The following is a 27,200-nucleotide window of genomic DNA, read 5'->3' on the forward strand; positions in this document are numbered from 1 at the left end:
ACTCTGTCTTTGAAGCACTGGCCAGGAAAAAAGTTGCCATGTTTTTTTTTTTTTGTTTTTCCTTCTTCAGTTCTGACAGATTCATTGAGGAGTCAGCTGATGGGACGGTGAGCAGTGTATGAAAACGCTGAAGAACTAAAGGTTTTAATCTGGATCTGAGAACAAAAACAGGACAGCAGTAAGTAGAAATCTTTCCTTAGTCAGAGGTGATTTTTTTTTATTTTTATGGCTGACACTGATTTGTATTGTGTCATGTTGGTGTTTTTATACTATCACCTAGGCAGAAACGATGCCATTTATAGATATTTAATAATTTTTATCTTCTGTAAATGTTGTTCATTTCATGTTCCGGCCAAAATAATAAAATGAATCCATATTTGTTTCTTGGTGGACCTGAGTCAGCACAGTGTATGTTTATGTTTTCACGGGGAAAATATAGTGTTGTAACTGTAAATATTGTTGTGTTGTGCACATTTTGACTATTAATTAGATTATATGCTACATGTACGTTAAAACAAAGTCATACACTCATCATCGGCATTAAATAAGCTCAACACTGTCTTATTTAAAATAGAATAGAACAGAAACAGAAACATGTATTTATCTGAAACCAAAGGAAATAGAAATTTGTCTTCAACAGGACTATATAAACACAAATATAAAACATTCAAAAAAGACAAATACACAAGATGAAAATCAATGACAGGTTATAAAAATCCTTTTGCTGTTGAGGGATTTCTTAATATGACGTTTGTACATAAATTAGAAATGACACACATTAAAAAAAAAATGAAATGGGTTATTGAAATTATGAATGTTATGCCAGAACAGCAGTTGACCTTGTTTTGACTGTAAGTCAGGAAAAAAAAAATGTTTTGTTGATCATTTGTTATTTGTGGTTAAAATTTTTTATACATAATTACAAATAATATCAAACATATTATTAAGTATTTATATATAACTACATGTATATAATTGTAGTAGTGTTTGTTAAGTGTAGCATAACTAGAATTTACAAACAATCCTCGACATTAAATCTGTCAAAATGTTTCCTGTTTTGAGTCAATCAAGGTGACCATAGCTATTTTATTTTGCTAAATGCCAGAATAATTAGGTTTTTTATTTTTTTTTTTTGGTCTTTTTTTCAAAGTTTGCTCCTTAGTATTTGGTGGAATGACCTTTCAAACTGTGCGACTTGGGTCAAGTGTTCTCCTTCTAGAAACCTTTCTCATCCATTTGCCCTAATTGTGACTCATTGTGACAGAACAAACATGGCTGAGTCAGAACCGTTGGCCATTTGGCTCACAAACACACCTTTAACGCCCCACCCAAAAAATGTTGCTCCGGACACTCACAACACGCTGACACTGTTGTCCTCAAGCCACTTCAGATCTACTCTTACATTATGATTTGGGTCGTTGTGAATTGTGCTCAAACCGTTTGAAATGTTGATTTAATATTTTCATGTGTTGTTCTTTCCTTGTAATGTCATGTATTTTTGTCCCTCCTGCAAACACTGAACAATGCCCACATCATGATGCTGCCACCCCACAGCTAGGATGGTGTTCTCAAGTTTCCCCTCGTTTTTAGCTTAAACTAAAATTAAATGTGTTTGTCTGCTTCGCGTTTTTATTGTCTTCTTCCTCCCTGAGTGTTTTTTTTTTTCATTTCAGCTTTAGTTCCACTTACAATAATGACGCGCCATAACAAACTTCCACCAGTGTCTTCACGTCGTCTTTTGTTTTTGTTCGAGAGTTGATACTCGCATTTCACACCAAGGCACATTCGTCACTGGGACACAGCAGCCGTCTCCTAGCTGAACTCTTTGATAGCTGGACACTCTCACGGTGTTTACAGTTTTGTGTAATTACTTGAGCAGACGAATGTGGCACCTGCAGGCATCTGGAAATTGTCCCCAAGGAAGAACCAGACGTGTGGAGGTCCTCCGTTTTCTCCCTGTTAACGCTGGCTGATTTCTATTGACTTTTCCATGATGTCACATATGGAAACGTTGCGTGTTTGACGTGTTGCCTTAAATATATATCGACAAAAACACTTTCATTCATTTTCATATCAAAAATATACTCTTAGAGTCAATATTTCCATCTGATGCTGGAATATCTCAGTAAGAAAATAAAAAAACAAAAAACTTTTTTCAAGCTTCTATCACAACAACATGAAATGACATTTTTTATTTATTTTGACATCAATTTAAACAAATACAACACAGCACTGTCAAACAGTATTTCATGTCTTGCTGACTGTCCTCGATCTGAAGTATTTTGCCCCAGTTCTTCCCAGAGAACTTGTTTGTCTAAGTTTTTCCATGGATTAGCGAGAAGGTCTGGGGGGATAGGGATGAGAGAGAGAGGGGGAGAGGGGGGACTGTCAGGTTGTTAATGTGAGCCGCTGTAGCATGTAATATTAATGGACTGTAATGATGACGCCTCTTAACACTTTGCCTTATACCCAAACAGAGGGAGAGAGAAACCAAGGACACACATGAGGCAACCTACAATGCACTGACAGCGAGGTACGTGACTGAGGCATGCTGCTCACCTTGCGCTTGCCTGCCTGTGCAGCCTATGTGTGCGGTTTATCTGAAGCTTTTATTTTTTTTTTCAAAAAAATATTAATGTCCTGCCCATATTGTTAAAGGAGAAAATGATGGCTCTGAAAATGGCCAGAGAAGATTTATCCCAAGCAGGAGATTGTTGGGCGTTTGGTTTCTCAAAGATTAATGATTTCGTGCCCGACTTCAGAGGGAGATTCACCAAAACAGAGGGGGTCATTTATACAGCAATATTTTCTTTGCCAGCAAAAGTGATAATCGCAGAGTTTTCACAGTGAAACATGTCTTTATGTCAGAATGGTGTCTAAATTAAGCTCTAAAGTAAATCTGTCTGGCTTATCAGTGGAATCAAGAAACCGCAGGAAGTGAAAACAGGAAGCTGACTTTTCCCCGAAAAGAGCAATTTTTTTTTTTCTAACGATGTGCACAAAATCAGCCGCTTGATTGTGGCCCCCGCCAGGAATAATCGCAATCAACACTGTTATTGTCACAGTCTGTTCGCCCCGGTTTCTAAAAGGGAATCATTCCATCATGTGGTGCAGGTCTGACCATATCAGCTGCCAACCTCCAGGCTTATTTTAGTTGAAGTGGTAACACTGCAGCTTTCTTCTCAGTCTGCAGGGGCGATGCTCTGAATTTTACATAGCCTGCATGACGTCCGGTTTTGTGTAAGGCACAGGTTTGATGTTGGTGCACTAGTTAATGATACATAACAAGGAAAACAGCCCATGGTCTCATGAGCAGACATTATCAGTAATGATAAGAGGACTTGGACCCTCTTCTGCATCAGACCTCCCCATTGGCTGAAGGAGGGAAACGCACTCCCTGCCTTTTTTTTTTTTTTTGTGAATGCAAGACGCAGCTAACCTCATTTGAGAGGAGGTCAGTCAGTGACCCTAATAAATAAGCCCAACGAGGTTTGGCTTCACATCATTAAAATTTCAAGAGCACAGATCTCCATTTTTCTAACTTTTCTCAATAATGCTGGGGCTTGAAGCCCATCATAGTTGTATTTATTTTATATTAGAAGAAGAGAAATGTGTAAAAATGCATGAATGAAAGAAAAAAAAGCACGAGACAGCGTCAGGAACAGCTGAAAGTTTCCAAAGGGTGATGATGTTATATTATTGAGTGTCAATGGATAACTCAGTGCCTTCCTTTTCTCATCTGAGAAACCTCATGTGTCCCTTAATCGATTATCAGCTTAAATGGTTTGCTTATAGTGCTGGAGTCTCAGCGTTGTTAAATTACTTTACTTATTTATTTTTTTTTTTTGGGACACTGAAAAATTTCAGATCATCAAAGTAATGTTGATAACATAGAATGGAAATCAGAATAAATACCATAAGCAGTTTTAAAATAGTGCTTTCAATAACTACAGGAAAAGTGTTGTTAAAACCAACCTGCTGCGGATTTTAAAAAGTTAATGTCGCCCTAATATTAATTGCTGAGTTTTGCTACGCTTTGCAGCAATTCCTGCCAGTCAGCATTTGCGATAACTGATTAGCAGAAATTTTGTCTGTTGCTTGCAAAATTGTTTCTGCACAGCCACATTGGAGGTTTTTCTAGGCTGCTTTTATTTTGTTTGTTTAGTTCGAGGCAAACTTACAGATGCGTTTTGGGTAATTGTCTGCTTTTGTCTGATATGCTGCGTAAGTTTTCCACCCAATGTAAGTGTCCCACTATTTTGTAAGAACTTTTGTAAGAAATCCGTGCCGCCTCCTGGATGTGCTGGCGATGTCCTCTTAGACTGATTTTGATAAACTGGACACTTCTGGGAAGCTTCCCTGATGTTTTCTCAGTGTGTGGATGATAATGGCTCTGTGGTTCACTGCAACCTAAATGCCTTAGAAATGGCTCTAACTCTTTCCAGGCTGATAGATGCCAATGTCTTTGTTTCTCATCTTTTCCTAAATTTCTTTAGATTGACTCAGAATGCATCATTTACTTTTAGCCTCCTCCACATTTTTAGTGCTGTCCCGATTCTTCAGGTCTGGTAGTAACCAGGCCTGGGTTTGGTGAGCAAAATTAAACCAAAATAAAGACACCAAACACAAAGTGGGCAACCACCTTACCACATATCCCCAGATGGGTTTGATCGTCCATATGCTCTAGGTCAGTGTTTCTCAACCCTGGTCCTCACCGCCCCCCCTGTCCTGCATGTTTTAGGTATTTCCCTTCTGCTACACACCTGAATTGTATCTCTGGGTGATTAACAGGCTTCTGCAGCACTTGATGGTCATGCAATCATTTGAATCGGCTGTTCTGGAATAGAGGCACATCTAAAACATGCAGAGCAGGGGGGCAGTGAGGACCAGGGTTGAGAAACACTGATCTAGGTCATAAATATCCTCAAATGGCTGAACGTGTTGATTAGATGCATTGATAAAACTACATGTTAACAAACAAAATATTAACAATCGGCTATCTCCACTGATCATTAATATTGATATTAAATGTTCAGTTAAATATTGAAGCTTTGCTCACACTTCTGCATTTTGACACTTTACAAATAAAAGCAGATTTGATTTTATTGATTAAAAACATTTAAGCACATAAATGCTACATTGAACCTTCTATTCATGGCCCTCTAGATTTTCAAGGGGCCACATAAATGACATTTGACCTCCGATAATATTCAACAATATTTGACCTTTTGGATGGTTTTGGACTCAAAGTTTTTAGTCAACCCATGCTAACAGAGAGGTAGTCGGTAATACGAAGCCTTGAATTTACCCTCCACAAATTGAAATGCATTAAGCGCATTTATAGCATCAAGATGTCATTGAGAATCATTCGGAAGGTGAATTTACACTGGATGTGAGCGCGATAGCGAGGTTCTGATGAAATATGGGGTTTCAAAGATGAAATTGTGGTCACAGCCACTTTATCATGCAGATGAAATGTCAGCCGTCCAAACCGGCGGCACCACATGACTCATCCAAGCCTTTACACTGTAAGAACCTATTGATCTGTATGTGAAGTGCCATGCTGTATGAAGGACAGCTGCATATGATACTCCCAGTAACAAGCTTATATCAAATGTTTAGTGCCTGTCAGCTCGGATTTATTTTAAGCGTGCCTTTTCCTGCTGCCACACCCCATAAATTAGGAGTTATTTGTTGCTAAATAACAATTAGACGTACTGGAGGCACTTTGACAGATGGAGAAGCGAAGAAGTGATGAAAACGAGAGGCGAGAACAAAAACAGACGAAGAGAAGATTAGAGGAGGGAATCTGCAGCATGTTGTTATGGTTCACGCAGGGCTGCTAATGAGGACTGAGAGGTTCCCATCGATCAGATCGGCTTGGACCTTGTCAACGGAAACTAATCAAGGGACTGACAAGTGCAATCAAGACGAGCAAGGCTGCAGGGGAAGGTGATTGATTTCTAATTATGTTTGGATTACAACACCTAATGTGTGAAAACTTGTTTCTCGCCAATTGGCACAAAAAACATCTTGGTTTCCTTAAAAATACTTATTTGGTTAAAGATGGTTAATATAAATATTCTATAGACATCACTGTAGTCTCAGTTTTATAATATAAACTTGGCTTTAATGATTTTGTTGTTGTTGTTGTTGAATTCTTCAATACTTTTATCATCTGGCCACACAGACAGACAACCTTTCAAGACAATTAAAAGTCTCTTTATAATACTAAAAATATTTTCCTAACCTTTTAACTCTATTCAATTACGAGAAAACAGATTCGGCATGTACAAGCGATCGTTTTGTTTTCTGACATAATGGAATATTTATGCAAGTCTTTTCTGATCAGACAGGGAGAGGGATTCATCATGTCGTTTTCCTCGAGCTTTGTAAGAGTTTGACAAGTTTATTATTGCCATTCTGGGAGAACAATGTGTTTTGAATATTCTTGATTTCAGCTTTTCAGCCTTTTTAAGGGGGCTCTTTTTTTTCTGTGTATTTTTTTATTTTTTTTTGTTCAGTTTGTAACAGACTTGGATACATGAATAGCCAGGTTAACGCCTCATCATTTTTTCTGACAAAATGCAAAGTTGGCATTTTTAATGGACTTTTAATGCAACTTTAAAAGCAACTTTGCATTAAAGGTGTCATTATTTACTGAATAACACTTCATGACAACTGTCAGACATTCATAAGGACTTGTTCATGTTCATGACAGATGTTATGTCATGTTTATGACAGTGTTATGTCTGTCTTATGCACACCCCTTCAAATAAAGTGTTACCTGATTTTTTTTTAATGCCATTCTCAGTTACCGATGCAGCACAGATCATCTTAAAACTGACATTATATCTTATTTGGAAGGCCCAACAGCTAAGTGTTCCAGTAGCGGCCCTGTCATTGGACGCGGAAAAGGCGTTTGACAGGGTTAGCTGGAATTATCTGTAATACACACTTACAAAATTTGGATTTAGACAATCTTTTCTAGAAATAATAAAAATGATATACTCGGATTCAAAAGCAACGGTAACAACCAACGGATTGAGATCAACTCAATTCTTAATTGAACGCGGGACCAAACAGGGAGACCCCTTGTCACCCCTGCTCTTTATTATAGCTCTCGAACCGTTAGCCCAAGCCATTAGACAAAATGAAACAATAAAAGGTATAACAATGGGTGGACTAGACAACAAAATGTTGATTTTTGCAGACGATGTACTGCTTCTACTGTCGAACCCTGAAGAATCTCTACCTCCTTTACTTGATTTGATCAATAATTACTCTGAATTATCCGGATGCAAGATCAACTGGTCTAAATGTGAAGTAATGCCTCTATCAAAGTTTTGTTATAAAAGCCACATACAAAAGTGGAATTTTCAGTGGGTACCAAAAAAACTTAAGTACCTCGGCATACTGCTGAACCCAGGCCTAGAAAATATTATTCTAGATAACTTTGAACCGGTCATAAATAAGATAAACTTGCTTTTAAAAGGGTGGGACAAACTGCAAATATCGTTGTGGGGTAGAGTCCAGGCCATTAAAATGATCATTACACCAAAATTAAATTACCTTTTTGCTTTACTCCCGCTCAAAATACAGTATTCTATATTTAAGACCTTGGACAAAATGATAAACAACTTTATTTGGGAGGGGAAAAAGCCTAAAATGTCTGCCATAAAACTCCAATCTAAAATTGAACATGGAGGATTACGACTACCTAATATGCAACTTTATCAGGAAGCTTTTTTAAGTGCACAAATAACATCACTTATGTTAAAGAACCATGAGAGTCCTATCTGGGTAAACTTGGAAGGTGAAATAACTGCTCCATTCAAACCTTTTGATTATCTATCACAGCATTCAAAAGATGGAGTTAAATCCAATCCAATTATGATCCACACTAAAAACGTTTGGCAGCATTTACATAAAAAAGTAAATGCTTGTCCCTTCATTCAAGGAAATGCCTCAGTGTGGAATAACCCCAAAATAAAAATAGAGGGCAAAACGATCTTTTGGAGGAGCTGGCATACAAAAGGGATTGATAGTATCAACTGCTTCTTCCAAAATGGTGACTTACTGTCATTTCAACAACTTCAAGAATTATACAATCTACACCATAAAGATTTTTGGAAATTCCTACAAATAAGGGACTGCCTCACAAAATTAAAGAAACTGGAGGGAAATATACCCATGGAATCACCAATATACAATATGTTAAATAAACTGAAAAACTTCCCAAGACGAGTAAGTCACATTTATAACTTTCTGATTGAGAAAAATTGCAACATTAATACAGGACTTAAGAAAGTATGGGAATCAGAACTAAACAAAAAGTTCACAGAGGAGCAGTGGGGTACAATTGTCAAACAAATGTTGAAACCCATGAGAGATGCGCGCTCCAAATTGATACAGTTCAAAATTCTGAATCGTTTGTATTGGACACCAGTCAAACTATTTAGAGCTAAGATAAGTAACTCTGATATTTGCTGGCGATGTAAACAAACTCCAGGAAACTTACTTCATATGTTCATCACGTGCCCGATTCTAACTTCTTATTGGCAGAAGGTTATGGGAAAAATCAACAGCATCCTTAATTCAAACTTACTCCTGACACCAACTTTGGGACTCCTTAATTATTTAGATTACAAGGTTCAAATAAAAACTGAAAAAAACACAATGGTTAAAAATAGCACTCACCACAGCAAGACGAGTCATATTAAGACACTGGAAAGGCCAAAATATCCCTACCTATACAGAATGGTATACAGCACTTTCAGAGACCGCCTCTTACGAAAGACTCATTCACAAAATAAATGGCCAGTTTGAGGCATATCAGAGTATATGGGAATCATTCTTAAAACTAGAGAGGAGAAATTCAAATAACAAGGGTCCAAAATAAATAGATACAATGTGTGTGTACATTTTATTTTATTTTATTTATTTATTTTATTTTATTTTATTTTATTTTTTTTCCTTTGCTTTAGCTCTGACTGGTTGAGAGGGGGAGTATGGGAGGATTGGGAGGGGTTTAGGGGAGAAAATGTTAAAAGCTAAGTCCTTCTCTGTATAATTACCTAATGTTGTTGTATTCTTTACAGTGCTGATATTGTTAATATTGATATCACTGTACGTTTCATTGTTGAAGGATTTAATAAACATTGAAAAATGAAAAAAAAAAAAAAAAAACTGACATTATACAAATCCCTCCAAATCCATCCAAGGCATGACGTAACCCTGAAAAATATGAAAAAATTGAGTATATATATACTTATTTAGTATGAGAAAAAATATATATATATTTTTTTTTTTGCAAAACTTTTGGTAGCACATTTGTTGACACCTCTTACAATTTGAATGCTTAAATGTTTCTGAAGAATTTTGTAATTTCATGACAGAGAAACTCAGCATAACGGTTAATGACATTTAGAAGAAGAGGAAGAAAAAGAAGAAGAAATGTTAATCCATTTCTATTTATTTTCCATCCTGGAACAAGGACTGTTTCACAGACCTAAGTGTTGTCTTGTTTGTCTCAAAACTACATGGTTGCATTTCCTTAATTCTTACTATTAAATAAACATAACCTTGTTTTACATTTTGAGAAATTGTGTTTTTTTTTTTCTTCTTCTCAGCGTTGTGTCGGTTTTTCCTTCAGTACAGAAACGTTATTTGGCAGGAGGAAGTGGGACACTTTGGATTGTGACGACTGATGATCCCTGGTTTAGGATTTTTCCATCCATGATCTTCTGTTTGCCTGAAGTACAACTATGAACTGGCACAGACGGCCACTTCTCTCAGCCCCTCTTCAAAATAGTAAAGACAAACAAGGCACAAAGACAACTGCTATTTATCTCAGGGCTTTTGTAAAGACAAGGATCATCTCAGAGCACTCTTTACGTGTCTCTGCAATTAAACACTTTGTCAACCATGTTCACCTAAAAAATGTTCTTTAGGACATCTGGTCCTGAACTTTAATTGCCTTTTTAACTTGGCATAGCTTGCACATGATGTCATTTAAGAGAATCACCGAAACATGTGGTAGAAAAGACTGAAAAGGCGCGAGGGGCTGACTTGTAATGTTTTTATACACTTTTAACAATCTGTTTCTGTCTGCCTGAGGCTTTGTATGTTTGGGCCTCATGCTGGAAGGCAGCACAAGACAGAGCGGTAAATGGATGGTTGCACATCAGCTTGTCCGTGGGGAGGAAGGCGGAGGGAGGGCTTTTGGGGGTGTGTGGGGTTTCCAACTCTGTCATTAATCAGACTGAAAGCTTTAGAGGAAAGAGGGGAAGCAATGTAGTGGACCAACTCCTAAAAGCGGTGTTTACAGTCCATCCAGCGTGGGGAGATGGGATAATTTGAGCTTTACATTAAGCCAGTTGGACAAACGGGGATTGATGCAATGTGCTTGGAATACATTAAACCGTATCCGGCACGGTTCTGGAGACGTGATGTTCTCTCACCATGCAGCGGCGAGCTTTCCTCTTTGAATACGGGAAATATGAGCGGCAGAAGTTTTTGGCTCTCCTGTTCGTGTAGCTCACTGAGCAAGTAGACGGCAACCTGTCTGTGAAGCGCAAGCAAAGCAAATGAAGCTGAAGCATTTAGCTAAAAAACACAATGTGCTTTGAGGGCTTAGAGCAGCAGGAGCTTAAAATGAAGAGAGACGTTTGCAGACGTACACCTCTGCATGAAATTGATTGTTCTGCTTAAACTTAATATAAGTTTATTTGATTTTCCTCCAATACTTGTAATTATTTTTCCATGACCTCCATGTACTTCATTTGCACATGTAGCGGGGAAAAAACGGGATTTCACATGAGAAACTGATGACACAGGGAGCGTTTTTTTAATAAGATTATTTATTGGTTTGGAAGTAGCACAGCAGCTCTTATTAATGAGCTCGTAAATTATGCTGTAATTACAGAGAAGGACATGAGTTGTACCAACGCAAGGTCAGAAGATCCCTTGGTGGAGTGGAAGACCTTGCTGTGTGCAGAGGAATATAATTAAAATGTAATAGGGAGGCATTCTGAAGCTCTGAATTCAAACAATATTTCTGGATGGACTTAATATTTTATTGGAATAATAATAATAAAAAAAAACAAACAACACATGTAGGAAATCTTATAAACCAAAAGCGTAGCTCTCCCTCTTTCCACATCTCCAACCTCCTGTTGGACACACAGGACCAGCTGGACCCGCTTGAAAAATTCCTCAGGCAGAGCCATTACATCAGGCCGGGGGTATTATAAGCTCTGTTATCTCACACGGCCGTCACTGAAGGGGTTATTATTTGCAAATTGGTCATTAGGCCTCAGTGTAGCGGTGACAATAACCTCATAATGGAGTATTAGTCACATCTGATCGCTCAATATCATCGCCGGTCGGTTCAGGGCTATTTATAGGGGTGGCATCCATTCACTGTGACACTTGTACTGAAAGACACAGAAGTTATTAAACCGCGAGGAAGCCAAATCAGATGGCACTTGGTGATAATTCATAGGACATGGATCCTGAGAGGTAACGCCACCTTAATTGTTATCGTAAATATTTTACTGGTACAGCTGCACCAGGGGTATATCGTAGGTGCCCGAGTAAAATTACAATGAAAGGCTTCAACAACAAAAGGCTCAAAGATTCATTTTGAAGATTACAGAAACAGTTTGGAAGGACAAAAAAAAATAAAGGAAAAACTAAATAGTTATTCCCAATCCCCCTCACTAATACGTATTGAGCCATTAAGAGATCAGACTACTGATGAAAAGCAAATCTATCTGCAGTTCAGCTATAATACAAGGCCAGGGCACTAGAGCACATATTTACATTTAAAAGGCTGCAATGTGCAATGTCTGATTTAAAAAGTCTTTTTTTATATACAGATTTTTTTCTTTTTCTTTTTGTCACACATACATGTTTCCAATGAAAGAGGACAAAAAATAAACTTTTTATGTTAAAGAACAGTAAAACGTTGAGCGTAAGAAGAGCGTTTAGTTCTTCACATCATATCAAGTGACGATCCCCTTCAGAAAAGAGCCAAAGCTAAACACTTTTATGGAGCTAAAAATACTGAGAAACAGTGTAAAGTAGTAAATAACAACAAATTATGTAAATTGGAGAGTAGTAGAAGAAGAAAGCAGCAGAGTGAGGAATGGCGGTCAGTTTGTCGTCCAGCAGCCAAAGTCTGAAGCAGCATACGATAGCTCTGGATAACGTCAACCAAGTTTTATCAAAAAGAAAAGTTTTAAGCTTCTCCTTAAAAGTAGAAAGAGTGTCTTCCTCATGGACTAAGAGAAGGAGCTGGTTGTCTTTGTCTGATGTCGTTTCTTTTAATAATTTGAAACATTTGTGACAAAATTTTCAGACCGTATGTCCTACAACAAATGTATTTTTGGACTTTATGTCTTGTCTTTCCAGTCCTTTTGTTTGTCCTTACATCCTTCAGCCTGCATCCAGTTTATTTGACCAAGTTTGGACCCCTCACCCCGAGCTACCCATGACTCTGTTTCTCAAATTATCATCTCACCCCTCTCAACTTTCCATTCTCATTTGGCATTTATTTTGAAGCAAAGAAAAATAAACCAAAAAGTTTATTGCGATCAAAAGCCAGTGCGACATGATGGAAGGGGGGAATAAAAAGAATGAAACAATGTATGAGAGAGAGAGAGAAAAAAAATTCTGCAGAGAAGGGAACAAAAACAAGGGAAAACAGGAATGCTGGGGGCTGGGGTAACCATGGGATGAGAGCGATTGAGAGCAGAGGTGAATGGATGTAGGCTGGTGGGATAAAGGGAAAAAGTGTCAATTCAACCTTGAGAAAGTTTGAAAAAGAAAATAAGCTGAAGTGGACTTGCGTCAGAAAAAAATTGGAAGTTTCGAAAGATGGACAAGCGGAGACGTTTTCGGGTTATTAAAAAAACCAGAGAAAGCACCGAAATGGAACATGATCGGCGCAACGTCTACCTTTCAGTCAAAACTTCATAAAACTAGTTTGGAAAATCTATTTGTGGCGCATAATGTGAAATTTTTCCTGATGTTCCAAAAACAAACAGCCTGTGGTCAGTATGTGAATCCTCGTCTTTTAAAAGGTCCAAGAGTTTGGATAAATATGGAAAACTGAAGAAAAAAAAAAGAAGCACCCAACAGAACCCAGAAAATAAAAAAAATAGTTTCCATTTGGATAATTTAATAATGACTAATTTAATTATCTAACATGATACTTGTGTTGTGACAAGACTGCGTGTACACAGGCTTCTTTCTGAGTGCGTGTCCAAGTTTAACTTCTGCTTGTTGTCTTCAGCCGGAAATTGTTTTTCTAAATAATAAACACATTAACACTTTGCTTGTTTTCTCAGGAATGGAAAGGATCAGCGTGGAAACAGACTGGGATGGGTTAGGTCTCTCCTCTCCGGGCGCCACGGGAAGAAACAACGTCTCCTCGTTTGTCACTGGGCTGAACTCGTTCAACATTTCTCGCGGCGGAGGGTCCCTCTTTGGGATCTTAATAGAGAACGGCTCCAACACCACGGCTCACACCGTTCCTCAGCCCAGGGTGAGGGACCCAGGCCTGGCCCGGGCCGAGATCGCCATCCTGGGGGTGGTGCTGGCTCTCACCACGCTGGGCAACAGCTTCGTGTTGTGGGTGCTTTTGAGAAGGAGGAAGCACAATGCACCGATGCACCTGTTCATGGTCAACCTGTGTGTGGCTGACCTGGTGGTGGCGCTCTTTCAGGTCAGTTCGTCTAGTTTAACTCAAGCACTGACAGCAGATCAAAAGGTGACAAGTTATTCTTTATGAAATTGTCGAAGTAAATAAGTAATTATTTAGGTAAGCAAAGAAGTAGACGAGTACGTAATTAGGAAGGAAAACATATGTAAGAATGTGACTTTAGGTAGGTTAATGGGTAATTAAAAAAATAAGAAATAGTGTAAGTAATCAATGTATTAAGTAGTTAAATATATAAGTCACTAAGTAAGTAATTAATTAGATAATTTATCAGGTAAATAAGAAACAAAGCAAGTAGTTAAGGTAGAAAACAATTAGACTTGTAAGCAAATACCTAATAAGGTAAGTAGTAGGAAGGTGAGTATTTAGGCATATAAGTAAGTGAGTAAGTAATCAGTAATTCAGTACTAAGTAAAGTAACTAACTAAGAAAGTAAATGATTTGGCTAGTGTGTAATACCACTAATAAATAGTTAATTTTAGCAATGTTAAGAAAGAAAAAAGAAAGAGAGCAAAAGAAAGAAATAGCAAAGTCACTGAATCTATAAAAAAAACATATAATTTGGTGGGTAGCTAAGTACGGCAAATAAGTAAGAAAATATGTGATTAAAGAAATAGGTAAATAATTACAAAATCAGTAGTTGAGTAAATATGTACAATAGAAAGCAATTAGGTTAGTATACAAGTAAGCAAGTGATTGAGTGCACAATCAGGTGAGTAAATAAGCGAGGAAGAATGTAAGTAGTTAGGTTAGAAAGTAAAGTTAATGAAAATATAAACTAAATAAATTGTTTAGGTAATTAACATGAAGTATAAGTAAGTGAGTAACAAACAAATAAAAATAAATGAATACATAAATAACTGTTCATTATTTTCTTAAATATATAGAGCAATGTTTAAATCTTTAGTTTAACGCATAATGTGCAAATTTGTCCTCAACGTCCTCAATGCTGCAGCAGAATCAAAGGTCAAAGGTCGGAGCACACTGTCTGGCTTCCAGGTTTATCTTGGTCAGTTTACCTGGCTGGTTTACAAAATTACAACTGGTTTGTTTTGAGTTCCTGAGAAGAATTATACTTATAAAAAAGAAGAATATTTTCCTTTCGCAACCTCATCCAGATCTTATTTGCTCTCCATGTGTTTGCATAAAATACTGGATCACCTCTGAACTCTCTATCACCATCCACCGACTTGTTTTGCCAATCTAGCATCTCAGATCCAGACAAGATATTTCCAGAGGGCTTTAAAACTAAGTAAAAGAGACGTACTGGTTGCGCTTATGCGCTGACGTTTCCGTCATTATGGAAAACACATTTTGGAGACCGCTCACCCAGAGAAGAAGATCTCGCAGGGAACCAGAAACAATCGGAGTAAACATGCCAGCTCTTTTGCGTGCCAACATGAGGCTTCACTGGTTCCAGGTCTGTTTTGATAACAGGTCTTGTTTTGCATAAACCAAACGGAACCAATTTGTGCCATCATGACAATTTGTAATGTTAATGACGCGTTCAGACGACTTTCAGCCACTGCACTTTTTTCAAATGCTGTTACATCATTGCAGCTTTGAACTCTTGCTGATAAGAACCGTAATGTGATGTCTCAGTAAGATTTTCATGTGCTTGTCATGATAATGCAATACAATCGTCTCTTTAATACAATAACATGTATTAATAGCAGGCAGGGCGTATTTCTAGATTGTTTCTTGTCATATCAGACCCATAAACTTCGACGTATTCTACTGAGATCTCATCTGATATACAAAGTAGTACCATGTGATGTATTTTTTTTTATTTTCCGTTTAGATTTATTAGTTTTTCTTTCTACAAAAAACAGCTTAAAAGCATTACATGCATCTATTCAGCCCTCATGACACAATGCACTCAATAAAATCTAGCGCAACCAACAGCCTCCAGATGTCACCTAATCGGAATATAGAGAAGGAGAGAAGATTGAACACTGCACACACCCTTCACACACACTCCTAGGTTGAAATGTGGAGATGCTTTTCTTCAGTTCAGTTGGGGGACCTGATGGGGCTAAAAACACGGCAACCTTGGGAAAAGAAGCTTGACTTTTTCGTCCACTGCACAATTATATACCACTTTACATTTGCCTGACACAAACACATTTCTGGATGTAAAAAAAAAAAATGTAGAACTCAAAATAAAAACAATAGGCACTGTAGGTTGTGCCTGTTAAGATTGTTAATGTGTGTTAGATGGAAATATTAACAGAGACTCAAATGAAAAATCTGACAGTTAATGAACAACTAAAATGGCACTGTTTTGCTGATTTTTAATTTTTTTAGTGTGTAGCTCAGCGTTTTTATTTTTTTATTTTTTTTTTAAAGTAGTGAACTTTAGTTTCATACATGAGTTTAGGGTCAATTGCTGGAACAGTTTTCGGGTGCATATAAATAGACTCTTGATGTTAAGGTGATCATGGAGGTGCGTAATCCACTGTAACATTGTGATTTACTGATGTGCGTCTGGATAAGAATAGGAGCCTGTGGTGCAGAAGGATAAGCCTTGCAGCAGAGATAACACCCAGTATCACCTGTGATGACCTTCGGTGTTTCACCTCTACATTTCTGCACCACAACAACAAAAAAAAAAAAAACAACAACAATGCTTTAAAACAAGCTGCAACTAATAGCGGTTTTCTAATTGTTTGTGTCCAGGTTCTGCCCCAGCTGATATGGGACATAACAGAGAGGTTCCAGGGGCCCGACTTGCTCTGCCGGTCCGTCAAGTATTTGCAGATTGTGGGGATGTTTGCTTCTTCCTACATGATAGTTGCCATGACAGTCGACCGACACCATGCCATCTGCTGCCCGCTGCAGGCCTACCGCGTTGGGGCTATGTCCCGCTGGAACACCCCTGTGATAGTGGCGTGGGCCCTGGCTCTGGTCCTCAGCATACCGCAGGTAGGGAGGGGCAAACAAAATACACACACACGCACCCACACAAACATGTTGAAATAGAGAAATAAGCCCTAATCAGGCCTCCACACCCTGGCTTTAACAGACCAGCTCAAGGTGTTGGTGGTTTATTTTTAACTATATGAGGTCACTACAGTTCAGGTGACTGGAAACTACTTTGTGTCAGGTCTGAGGGAGTGGTGACCACAGGTTCTTGTTACATCTCTCAGGTGTTCATCTTCTCCCGCTCGGAAGTGGCTCCGGGTGAGTTCGAGTGCTGGGGTCACTTCACCGAGCCGTGGGGGCTGAAGGCCTACGTCACCTGGATGACCGTGGCTGTGTTCCTGCTGCCCGCCCTCATCATTACCATCTGTCAGGTAATATTGGTTGCGCCGGCCGCTTCCCCGCAGCGTGCACAGACTATTGATAACAGGATTACATGCTCAAGGCAACCTCATCAGATAATGATGCATGTGGCATGAATGAAACGTGAGGTGCACTTGGCAGCCATTGTCCAATCACACACGGGACGCTGCAGTTGGTGTTATGTGGCGGACAGGCATTCTGGACTGCCTCCCAGCGGTCCTGCTCTATTTGGGGAAAGATATTTCAAGAGTCTGGCCGTTTCTCCCTAATTAAAACAGCGCTTGGAGGTCCACTGTTGAGGCGGCTGCTCTGAGAGCGACCTGCCAGGAGGTCACCAAATTGATGGCCCATTTCTCAAGCTGGCCTTTCATATCAAGAAGAATATTTTTTTATATACAAAGGCTTTCAAATGTGGATATGCATGTGTCGAAACACTAGGTGTTCGTGTTTGTCATTTGAAAAAGTGAGGTCGCATTTCTATTGTTTCCACATAAAATAGATTATTCTTTACAATGTAGCTGAGAGACAAATTAATATCCGAGACAGAAAGATATTAAAAAGGTGCAAACCGCCCTAGACTAACACTTTGCTAAAACACATTTTGACTCAATGTTCAGTCTTCTTTAGCATGAGTCTGTCAACATCTTACATTTTGACATGACGATATTTGCCTACTCTGCCATGTACCATCCTCCAGGTCTGTCAGAATGTAAGGAAATCTCTTACCCACTGCCTTTTTTTTAGGTAATTGTGCTGATTGTCTCTTAAGTTTAGTTTGTGACCCTAAATTAACCTTTCCGACAATTTAATTTTCATCACCAACAGTAATTCTTTAAGAACTAAACTGAAACTGCTCTTCGTCCTTAGCTTCCAGCAGACAGCAGGAGGTTTGAAGCAGAGCTGACAGGTATTTGGAACTATTGAGACCTTTACACAACTTAATAAAATTCTTAGTTCCATCTGATCAAAGGCTGCATTCACACTGTGGCCTGAAGAGACCCAATTCTGATTTTTTTATTTTTTTAATTTGACCTAATGCGACCTGTACCTGATCTTTTCAAGACAGTCTGAACAACACAGCTCGGATTTTTTTTATTTTTTAAATGCGACCTACCTGAACGTAGGATGCACGTTCAGGTGCATCCTACAAACGTCACTATTCTGCGTCCTGATGAGCACAAGCGGGAAGAATAATAACAACCACGGCGGACTATAATGAGGATTAAGTTGTTAATATGCTGGCTCCAGTCGGACAACAACTGCAAAATCGTAAGCTATGCTCCATCGTTAGCATCCATGTTTACTTCCGTAAACTCTGAGCACGTCTTTCTTTTTCATGGCGGTTGGCAAAACACTGAGCACGCGCTCACGTTATTGCGCCCTCTACTGCGCATGCGGGACACTTTCAGGTTGTTGGCAGTTCACACTGGAGAACACACAAGTACAGGTTGCATATGTTTGGAAGTGTGAACGCCCATCCCAAAAAAAAAAAAAAAAAAAATGCATCAGACTAAAAATCTGAATTGGGTCTCTTCAAGCTACAGTGTGATCTTAGCCAAAATTAACCCTGGAGCATAATACTGCCACTACCACTTTTCACTCTGGGTGTGGGGTTCTTTTGGAGAGGATCTGTGTTGTCTAGCACACATTTTGGAATTGTGTACCAATTCCAATACTTTAAGTTTAATTTCTTTAGATCATAATACGTAGTTGCATGGGAGTTGCAGGTTTGAGAGTTTTTTTGCCTGAAGAAAAGGTTTCTGTCTCACGGCTCTACAACCTTTGACCTAAACCTTTGCTCATACCCTGCTGTTGCCCTCCCAGTTGGCTGCCTACCTGTCTCTTTTGGAGACAGTTTTGGAGAAATTTCCAGTTTTTGTAATTTTACCGTTTTCTTTCTTTTTCCCAGTTAATGAATACTGGCTTCATTGTGTCACAGTTGGTGCCTTCAAACATTGAGGTTCTCCTGATCCTGTAGCTTCTCTGCTAACTGTAGTTTTAGCTGAAATATGTAGAAGGCATGAAAAGCACACTGGGACAACTGAAATTTGTTTCAGTTTAATCGGATTCAAAATCATTGTTAATAGATGTGAAGTTAGACGTAATTCTGAGAAAGTATCAAACACATTCCAACAGCATATCTGTTTAAGGGTGTCCACATTTGCGCAACCAGGTTATTGCAGTTTAAAAATAACAAAACAAACAAAAAAATATTTTCCTCTTGTGGATTTGTCGGCTTCAGTTCAGTTGGACAAAATAAATTTCACTTTAGAGGTGGAAAAACATAGGAAATTATTCATCGTGATCTCGTTTTTTACTTCACAGGAAAGTGTGCACTTTTGAGAGCCACCGTATTTGGGAAGATATGATCAAAACCTGAAAAAATGCTGAACGTAGTGAGTCCGAAAGCTACGTTTGGTTAATTAGATCCACAACCTTGGAGGTAGCGGTGAATTAGAGATCATAAAATCCCTCTAAAATGGGTTTCAGATTTCCTTTTAAAGGAAAAGTGGAACAGAAGCAAGAGATTGAGTAGTTAAAAAGGGCTCCATAAACATTTCACTGCAATAAAATTTAATGGCCACCTTTCTCTAAGGCAGTGAAGAGATAAACCTGTTTAGTGATGCTACTAAAAAGTTTCACAGTCGGTTTTTATTGTAGACAACTGAAGCCAACATAGTTTCATTTTTATGTCCATTGAGCGTTCAATTTCTTTCTCTTTATTCTGGCACGTGGCGTTTTTTAAAGCTCATCTGGTTTCCTCGCATTGATCTGCTGCTACAAATCCTGTGTTTCAGATAAGAATCTTCCGGGAGATCCACAACAACATCTACTTGAAGTCAGAGAGGATAATGATGGCTGAGCTCAAGAGGAGTGAAATCCTTCTTCGCTTCCAGGGCCTCAGGAAGGAGGACGAGCGAAAGAGGGAGAGGGGAAGACAGGCGACGGGGAGAGAAGGAGGAGGACAGCTCCTGAAGGACAATGACGCCCACGACTGCGAAGTGGGAGAACATTACGACTATGTGCCGTCTGTTATTCAATATAGTAGCTGCTGCGGCGAACATCAGACAGCAGCCACATCGCTGACGCAGGAGCAAATACCGAACGGCTCGGATTTCCGGGAGTCCTGTGCCAACTCCGCCCGCTTCTCCCTGGACTATGCCCCCCCTCCGCAACAGGTCACTCCACCCCCAAGCATCACCAAGGCAATGTCCAAGACGGTGAGGATGACCCTGGTCATAGTGCTGGTCTACACCGTCTGCTGGTCGCCGTTCTTCATCGTCCAGCTGTGGGCGGCCTGGGATCCAGACCCTCCAGACCAAGGTCGGTGACAAACATCACGTAAAGGTGCAGCACAACAAACTTACATGCATGTTGTGGGGAATTTTATGTGACAGACCAACACAAAGCAGATCCCAAATTTGAAGTCGAAGGACAATTTGTAGTTTTCAGCATATTTTACAAATATAAACTCTCCTTTACTCTGATAAAATCCCGTACAACCAAATCCCCTGCAGCCAAAGCCAAATGTTCTTCAGAGGTTTGTTGGAGAGCATTAGAGAATGGAAACATTCATAAAAAACAAACAAACAAAAACAAAACAAGTTAAAAAAAAAACAGGGTACACACTAGTAAGTTAAAGAATAACTATAAAGTGAAAGCCTGAGCAAGGAGACCAATAATCAGAGAAAAACCCAAGACATACGTTGCAACCGGAGGAGATGGAGAACTTCACAGCTCAGGTGTAACAATCCGTGGATGGAACAACTAATAGTTTAGAGCCAATAAGGAAGACATAAGAGGTCCTCTTTGCAGTTTTCCTCCCACGCAATGGATGCAAAAGCTTTCTACATGAACAAACATGGTAGTGACAGAGTCATACTGCGGAGATACTGGTTAGAGTTGATGGATAGCGCCAACCACCTTCACCTTCTAACGGAGCGACTCATGTAACCAGCGCTGCAGTGCAGTCAAAGTCCAAACCAAATTCTAATTGAGAATCTGCGGCTTGGAAATTGATATCCACTGTCACTCAACTTCAGGATTATACAGAACTTTGTGTGTCAGTCACATGAAGCCTCAATCAAGAAAGTTTTTGCTTTCTAATGTGACAAAAAGTCTTAGAAGTAGGAATGCTTGTTTAAGTCACAGTTTGTTTTTAATCCTTAAGCAAAAAAAAAGCAAGACAACCAAGCATCTGCATCCAGGGAGTTAAAGTGAATCCTTGATGCTGTTTTGTCCCACATGCATTCATTCTCCTGAGCCATGTTAATCCTTTTAATTGCTTTAAATGGGCAACCCTGATCTGTTTTGCCACATTGCACAGCCCAAAAAAAACAAAAAAAAACTAAGCGATTATGTTACTCAGCAGCAGCCTCCGATCGCTGCTGTTGTCCATCTCACTGAGAAAGGATCCCTCGTTATTCCAAGGACCATTTTCTGATTACAAGAACCGGCCGCAGCTCAGATGACGTAATGGCGAATGAAACACAAGGTCAAAAAACAATGTTTGTTTTGACCCGCAACCAGAACCCCCCTGGATCGCATGTCTCTGTAGATTTTCAGCACAAAACAACTTTTGTTGATGCATTTACTGGCAGCCAGAGATCGGTGCAACCAACAGCGGCTGCTTCCGCCTTTAGCTGGGCGAGTGGGTGAGCCACAGTAAATAGCTTGTTTGTGTCCATGCTAATTTTGCACCGCAGCCAGGTGTTCACATTTCATTCACGTAGGTGCGTGCCAGCAGCTTGCACACATGGCCAAAAACACACACGGGTGGACAACGCCGGATGAGCCACGTAAGCTTGTAAGCACCCACACGAGCGGACACACGCATACATATGCAAAGTTTAAATATGAATGAGTCCTTCCTTGCATGCAGCTCCACAAACACACAAATGGAAACACACACACACACACACACACACACGCACACACACACACATGATTGTTATCAGCTCTGTATTCAAAACAGTGGTTTCAGCGTTTCTGCTGTTCCCGAGTGAAGTAAACTATTCTAGTTGTTATACAAACAATGTATTATTAGATCCATAACAAAATTTAAAAAAGGAAGTAGGTACAGTTTTTTTTCTCCCTGGGGTATTCATATATATATATATATATATATATATATATATATATATATATATATATATATATATATATATATATATATATATTTTTTTTTTTTTAATTAATTATTTTTTTTTTTTTTCCAAACTGTTATGTTTGTTTCTGGGGAGAAATCAATTACATGTTAACTGTAAATTGTCCCTCACTACTTACTGTATTGATTTAAAAGTTTTCATTCCATTTGAACTTTTTCACAGTTTGCTGTGTTTTAATTTAAAAAAAATAAATAAATCACAGTATTTAATTAAATAGGTCAAAGCGAATTAGAAAAGAAAGTTTATGAAAAGCTTATCATGCATTCTTATTCAGCCCCCTTTACTCTGATACGACTAAATGAAATCCAGTCAAACCTGTCGCTTTCAGACATGACCTAACTCGTAAGTAGAGCCCACCTTTGAGTAATTACTTCTCAGTGCAAATCCAGATGTGTTTGAAAGCCTCTGAGGTTTTTTAAAGAACATTAGTGAACAAACCGCACCATGAAAGCTCAGGAACACGCAGGTCTGGGACGACTGTAGACCCACAAACACATGACCACCTTAACAAGAGCGTTAAACACAGAATCAGACACGAGGATCTAGGTAACGGTGAAGAATCTGCAGAGATCCACAGCTCAGCTAGGAGTGACCAGACTTGTGTGCTCCACAAGTCTGCTATTTAGAGATACCTGACAAGAGGAAACCCATTGCTGAGAGAAAATCCATAGAAAGGCTGTTTAAATGCATCACGATCCACCCAGGGGCAAACATGTGGGAGAAGGAGAGTAAAGTTTAACCTTTGAGGATGCATGAAAAAATACCATGAGAGGCAGGAAACTAACACATCACACCCAAAACATAATCGCAATAGTAAAACATGGTGGTGGTAGGATTATGCTGTGGGGATGCCTTTCTTCAGCAGAGACAGGGAAGTAGACCAGTCTCATCTCAAGATGGAAGGAGACGAGTGCAGGACAATCCAGAAAAGGAAAACAAAAAATCCATAACTCAGAGTCAGCGATAAAACTGAGTCTTGTACATTAATATTAATATTAATATTAATATTAATATTAATGTGTCAGAATGGCCCAGTCAAAGTTTAAACCCACAACTTGTTGACAATCTGTGGCAAAACTTGCAAACCGATCTCCTGAGATGCCGTCCATTCGGCCTGCCTTAGCTGGAGCTGCTCTGTAAAGGAGAATTGGTGAAATCTTTTTGTCAAAAAAATATCCCAAATTGAACACATTGAACTTCCTGGTTGCTCGATGACTAACAGTGGAGAAATGCTGCACTTTAGTCATGCGCTTGTTTTCCTGTGTCCTCTGCAGGAGTGGCCTTCACAATCCTGATGCTGTTGGCCAGCCTGAACTCGTGCACCAACCCGTGGATCTACACGGCTTTCTCCAGCAGCGTGTCCACAGAGCTTCAAAACCTGCTGCAGTGTCGGTCACGACTCGGCCGACGCGGCTCCCTCCCGGACGACTCGACGGCCACACACACCTCCACCACTAAGGACAACCTGTACTGACAAACACCTGGAAGACGGACGCGCCAAGACACGCTTGAAAGCACGCGGCGGCTGGGCTTCGTGAATGCCGTGCCGCGAGCATCGACGCTTCTGCCGCCGCTGTCGCCATCTGCAGCATCGCCGCTTGAGAACGGGCCGACCTTTACCAGATGTTTGCTTTGACAAAGGACAGCTGTACCCTCAGCAGGACATCCATCTGTACTCACCTGCCTGCTCCGCCCCCACTGTAGCTACCGGAAAGGATGTCATTGACGATGTCAACAACACGCGCTGCCGAGCCTCGCAGTGCATCTGCAATGCAAAATGACCTGGAAAGCAAAGAGATTTTCACTTCAGTAGCTTCTGGCTCGGGTCTTGTGGAGCAACTCATGTGGGGAAAATAGACAGAAAACACTGGCTGACTCTAACACAGCGGAGAACACCAGGAATGCAAAGGATGGATCGCTGCATTAATATCCTCTTGACATGCCAAATGCACAAGGCAGCAGACAAAACTGTGGATCCAGAGGAATCCAAACAGCAATAAGAGAGATTGCTACAGCTATGAATGGGATCCGAAACCAAAGTGAACAAATGTTTTTTTTTCTCCGTTAAATGATAGATCAAAGGCTGAATTCACACTTTGAAGGAAGTCTTCAGAAGCTGGGCATGTATTCACTCCTGAGGATGGTGAGTTGAGGTAAAGCGGAGTCCTCCAAGAAGCTGCAGAAAAACAAGCATAAAACACTCTCAAACCGGAGGGGAGGAAGGAGGAAAGAGCAGAAACGAACAAACACATTATCTACGAGCGACTGTGGCTGCGAACTATGTGGCCGTGGTTTGAGTAAACATACAAGACTTTCCAATTACGGAGACTCCGAAAGTATGAGGACGAAGAAGTTACATTCCAGGCGCAGTCCAGATAATGTAAAGTGTATTTATTGACCACGTGCAGCACAACGGATACTACCTTTTATTTAAATGTTGAATGTGATGGCGCGTTGAGGGAAAGCAAAAAGATGTCAAACCAAAGTTTTATCTACGCAGGTCTTAACAGCAACAAGCTTCAGCAGACGTGACGGAAATCACTGCATTTTAGTAGAACTGTTGAGAAGAAAGTCCACATTAAGAGGGAAATGAGTCCAAACAAAGTGCCTGGGACGTGAGTTATGGATGTTGTTAGAAGGGCCTCCCTGAACGTTTAATCTCCAAATGATGTCAGCTGTGTTATTATTAGACGGAGCTACCATCAGAGCAGGGATTGTAAGATTTGTTATATAACACCATGAGCCATTTATACATTTTACTTTCTTATTTATTGTTTAAAAAGATTATATATATATATATATATATATATATATATATATATATATATATATATATATATATATATATATATATATATATATATATATATATATATATATATATATATATTCCACATTATTTTTCTTTCTGTGTAGTACATTATGCCCCTTCACTGCATGGCACACTAAATGTTGTTTTTATATAAAAGTGTTACAATATAAGCTGTTCTTTCGACAGATACGTCTGCACAGACTTTTCGTCACCTTTTTGAATGTTTATGTTAACAGCTTTAGGGTACATAAGTTTCAAATTCAACTTTAAAAACACTTCATTGAACCCAACGGGAAACTGAATAAATGAATAAATAGTTACATTCACTGTGGATTTCCACTTATCGAGAGAAGGCTGAAAATCGTGTTCGACTTCGAGAGACGCTGAGCAGAGAGTGCAGTCATTTCAATCAGCTTTGCTGGAGCAGGGTCCCGTTAAAACACACACATTGTACTGGATGTAGAGTCATCAAAGTTAGTTTGTTTCTGAGTCAGCAGTCTTTCAGTCTATTCGCCGCAGACGGTTGTGATCAGGTTGCTCTAGATTGGTTCCTGAGCATCTCAATCAGTTGAATTTCATCTGAGGGTGACAGTTTGATCAGACTGGGATTCTGATAAGCATAAATGACACACAAGGAGGGAAACAATAGAGGTTTTTAATGGCCCATTTAACCTTACATGTACAGACTGCTTAAACATTAAGTCAGGATGAGAAATCGATCTATACAAGTCAAATAAGGAATGTACATTGATAGTAAATATCAGTGGAGGAGTGTGTATCTATCTAAACTTGTGTGTAATGTATAATTTTGACCAACGCAAATTTGATAAAATTCACAATTTATTTAAACTGTGCATCTCTTACTTTCTATGCTAACTAAAGCTGTATTTATTCGACACTAAAAAAAAGGAACAATTTCAATACATCATAAAAATACTTCTTTTTTTTTTTTTAATAAAATATATTTAAATGCTAGGTGTGTTCAAATTTCTGACCAGAACTGTTACTCTGTGTGTTTAATATTAGGTTAGATTTTAAGTATCCATCTCAGCTGAGAGGTTCCTGAAAATAACGCTGGGTTTTGTTCAGGGCCTGTTCGGTTCAGCTCGTTCTGGTGTTTTCACCCGAGCAGCAGCAGCAGCAGCAGCCGTGCTATGCGAGTCTTCAGGACAATACTGGGAGACTTTCAAGGTGTCTGAGGAGCCCTCGCCCTTGTTGAAGGAGTGCCTCACCTTTTCCGCTGTGAGCCCAAAGTGTTTGGGCTTCCAGCACGCCACCGTGCATTTGTTCCCCAGGCGCAAGGCCTCCTACTTTGATTCTCGGCCAAACAAAAGGTTATTGCAACAACGTCCCGTGTCTCACTTTGTTATATCAGGAAATGGATAAACTTCTCCCCAAGCCTTCGGAGGATTCGTGTGTTTTTCCTCTTTCTGTCAGGAAGCGGGGAGGTCAAAGGATGATTCCTCTGTGAGAAAAGGCCCAGACTTCAGATCAGGCACGCTTGATCTTCCCATTATAAGCGTTTCTTTTGGCCGTTAAAGCACATTAAAAACACCTTAATAACGAAAGGGCTATGACGGAGAGAGAAAAATCACTGACATAAACATCCCTGAGCATCAACTAAAAATAGATCCATCCTTGCAGTGAATTTCCGTTTGGCTCCTGAGAGCAGAGAGCCGGCATAACCGCAGTCGTCGTCCTCCCTCTCTTTTCATAAAGCGAGATCGATGGGTCTTTACTTGGTCACGATTTATCCGTGATCGGGTGGGACAGTTTGGGTGTGTTTATACCGAGCGTCCTGACGCCCCCTCGCTTTTAAACCGAGCGGCGGTCAACGTCGAGATTCAAGGTCACCTTGTCATCACAAGCCAGGCGGCGTGTTCTGCCGGGCCTGCGGCCGCAATGGGGTGTAAGGGGAAACAAATGACCTGAGCTGGACGGCCGCAAGGACGGAGAAAGGGGCGGGTGGGAGCGGGAAACGGTGCGTCCTCCCTCCTCAGATCAGTGTGAAGTCAGCTGAGGAATGACAGGGAGGGGGATCCAACCTTTATCGCTGACTGCATAAATCAGAAATCACGTCAGGAGTGATCTGTCTTACTGAGGAACCCTTGTCTGTCTGCAGACCTGCTGTCTGCTGAAGCTGGTGCTCAGATCATTCCAAGACCAGCAGGAGTCCTGTCTGCCACAACAACTCGGCCGTGTGCGTTAG

At 39.8% G+C, this 27,200-nt stretch overlaps 1 protein-coding gene across 1 annotated transcript in view; it reads left to right on the forward strand.

Annotated features, from left to right (window-relative positions):
* Positions 1–25,966, forward strand: part of avpr2aa (arginine vasopressin receptor 2a, duplicate a) — a 26,169-nt gene extending 203 nt beyond the window's left edge. Inside the window, exons 1-7 of the mRNA XM_014982192.2 lie at positions 1–178; positions 2,478–2,533; positions 13,356–13,732; positions 16,406–16,651; positions 16,876–17,022; positions 19,810–20,335; positions 23,454–25,966. The exon at positions 1–178 is cut by the window's left edge and continues 203 nt beyond it. Coding sequence (XP_014837678.2) covers positions 13,358–13,732; positions 16,406–16,651; positions 16,876–17,022; positions 19,810–20,335; positions 23,454–23,653 — 1,494 coding nt within the window. The 5' untranslated portion in view covers positions 1–178; positions 2,478–2,533; positions 13,356–13,357 and the 3' untranslated portion in view covers positions 23,654–25,966. The remainder of the gene's footprint in view (positions 179–2,477; positions 2,534–13,355; positions 13,733–16,405; positions 16,652–16,875; positions 17,023–19,809; positions 20,336–23,453) is intronic.
* The last annotated feature ends 1,234 nt before the right edge of the window (positions 25,967–27,200 follow it).

The sequence above is a fragment of the Poecilia mexicana genome, unplaced genomic scaffold (genome assembly GCF_051168715.1).
Source record: "Poecilia mexicana isolate PSO_F unplaced genomic scaffold, ASM5116871v1 scaffold_7, whole genome shotgun sequence".
In the NCBI taxonomy this organism is placed as follows: domain Eukaryota; kingdom Metazoa; phylum Chordata; class Actinopteri; order Cyprinodontiformes; family Poeciliidae; genus Poecilia; species Poecilia mexicana.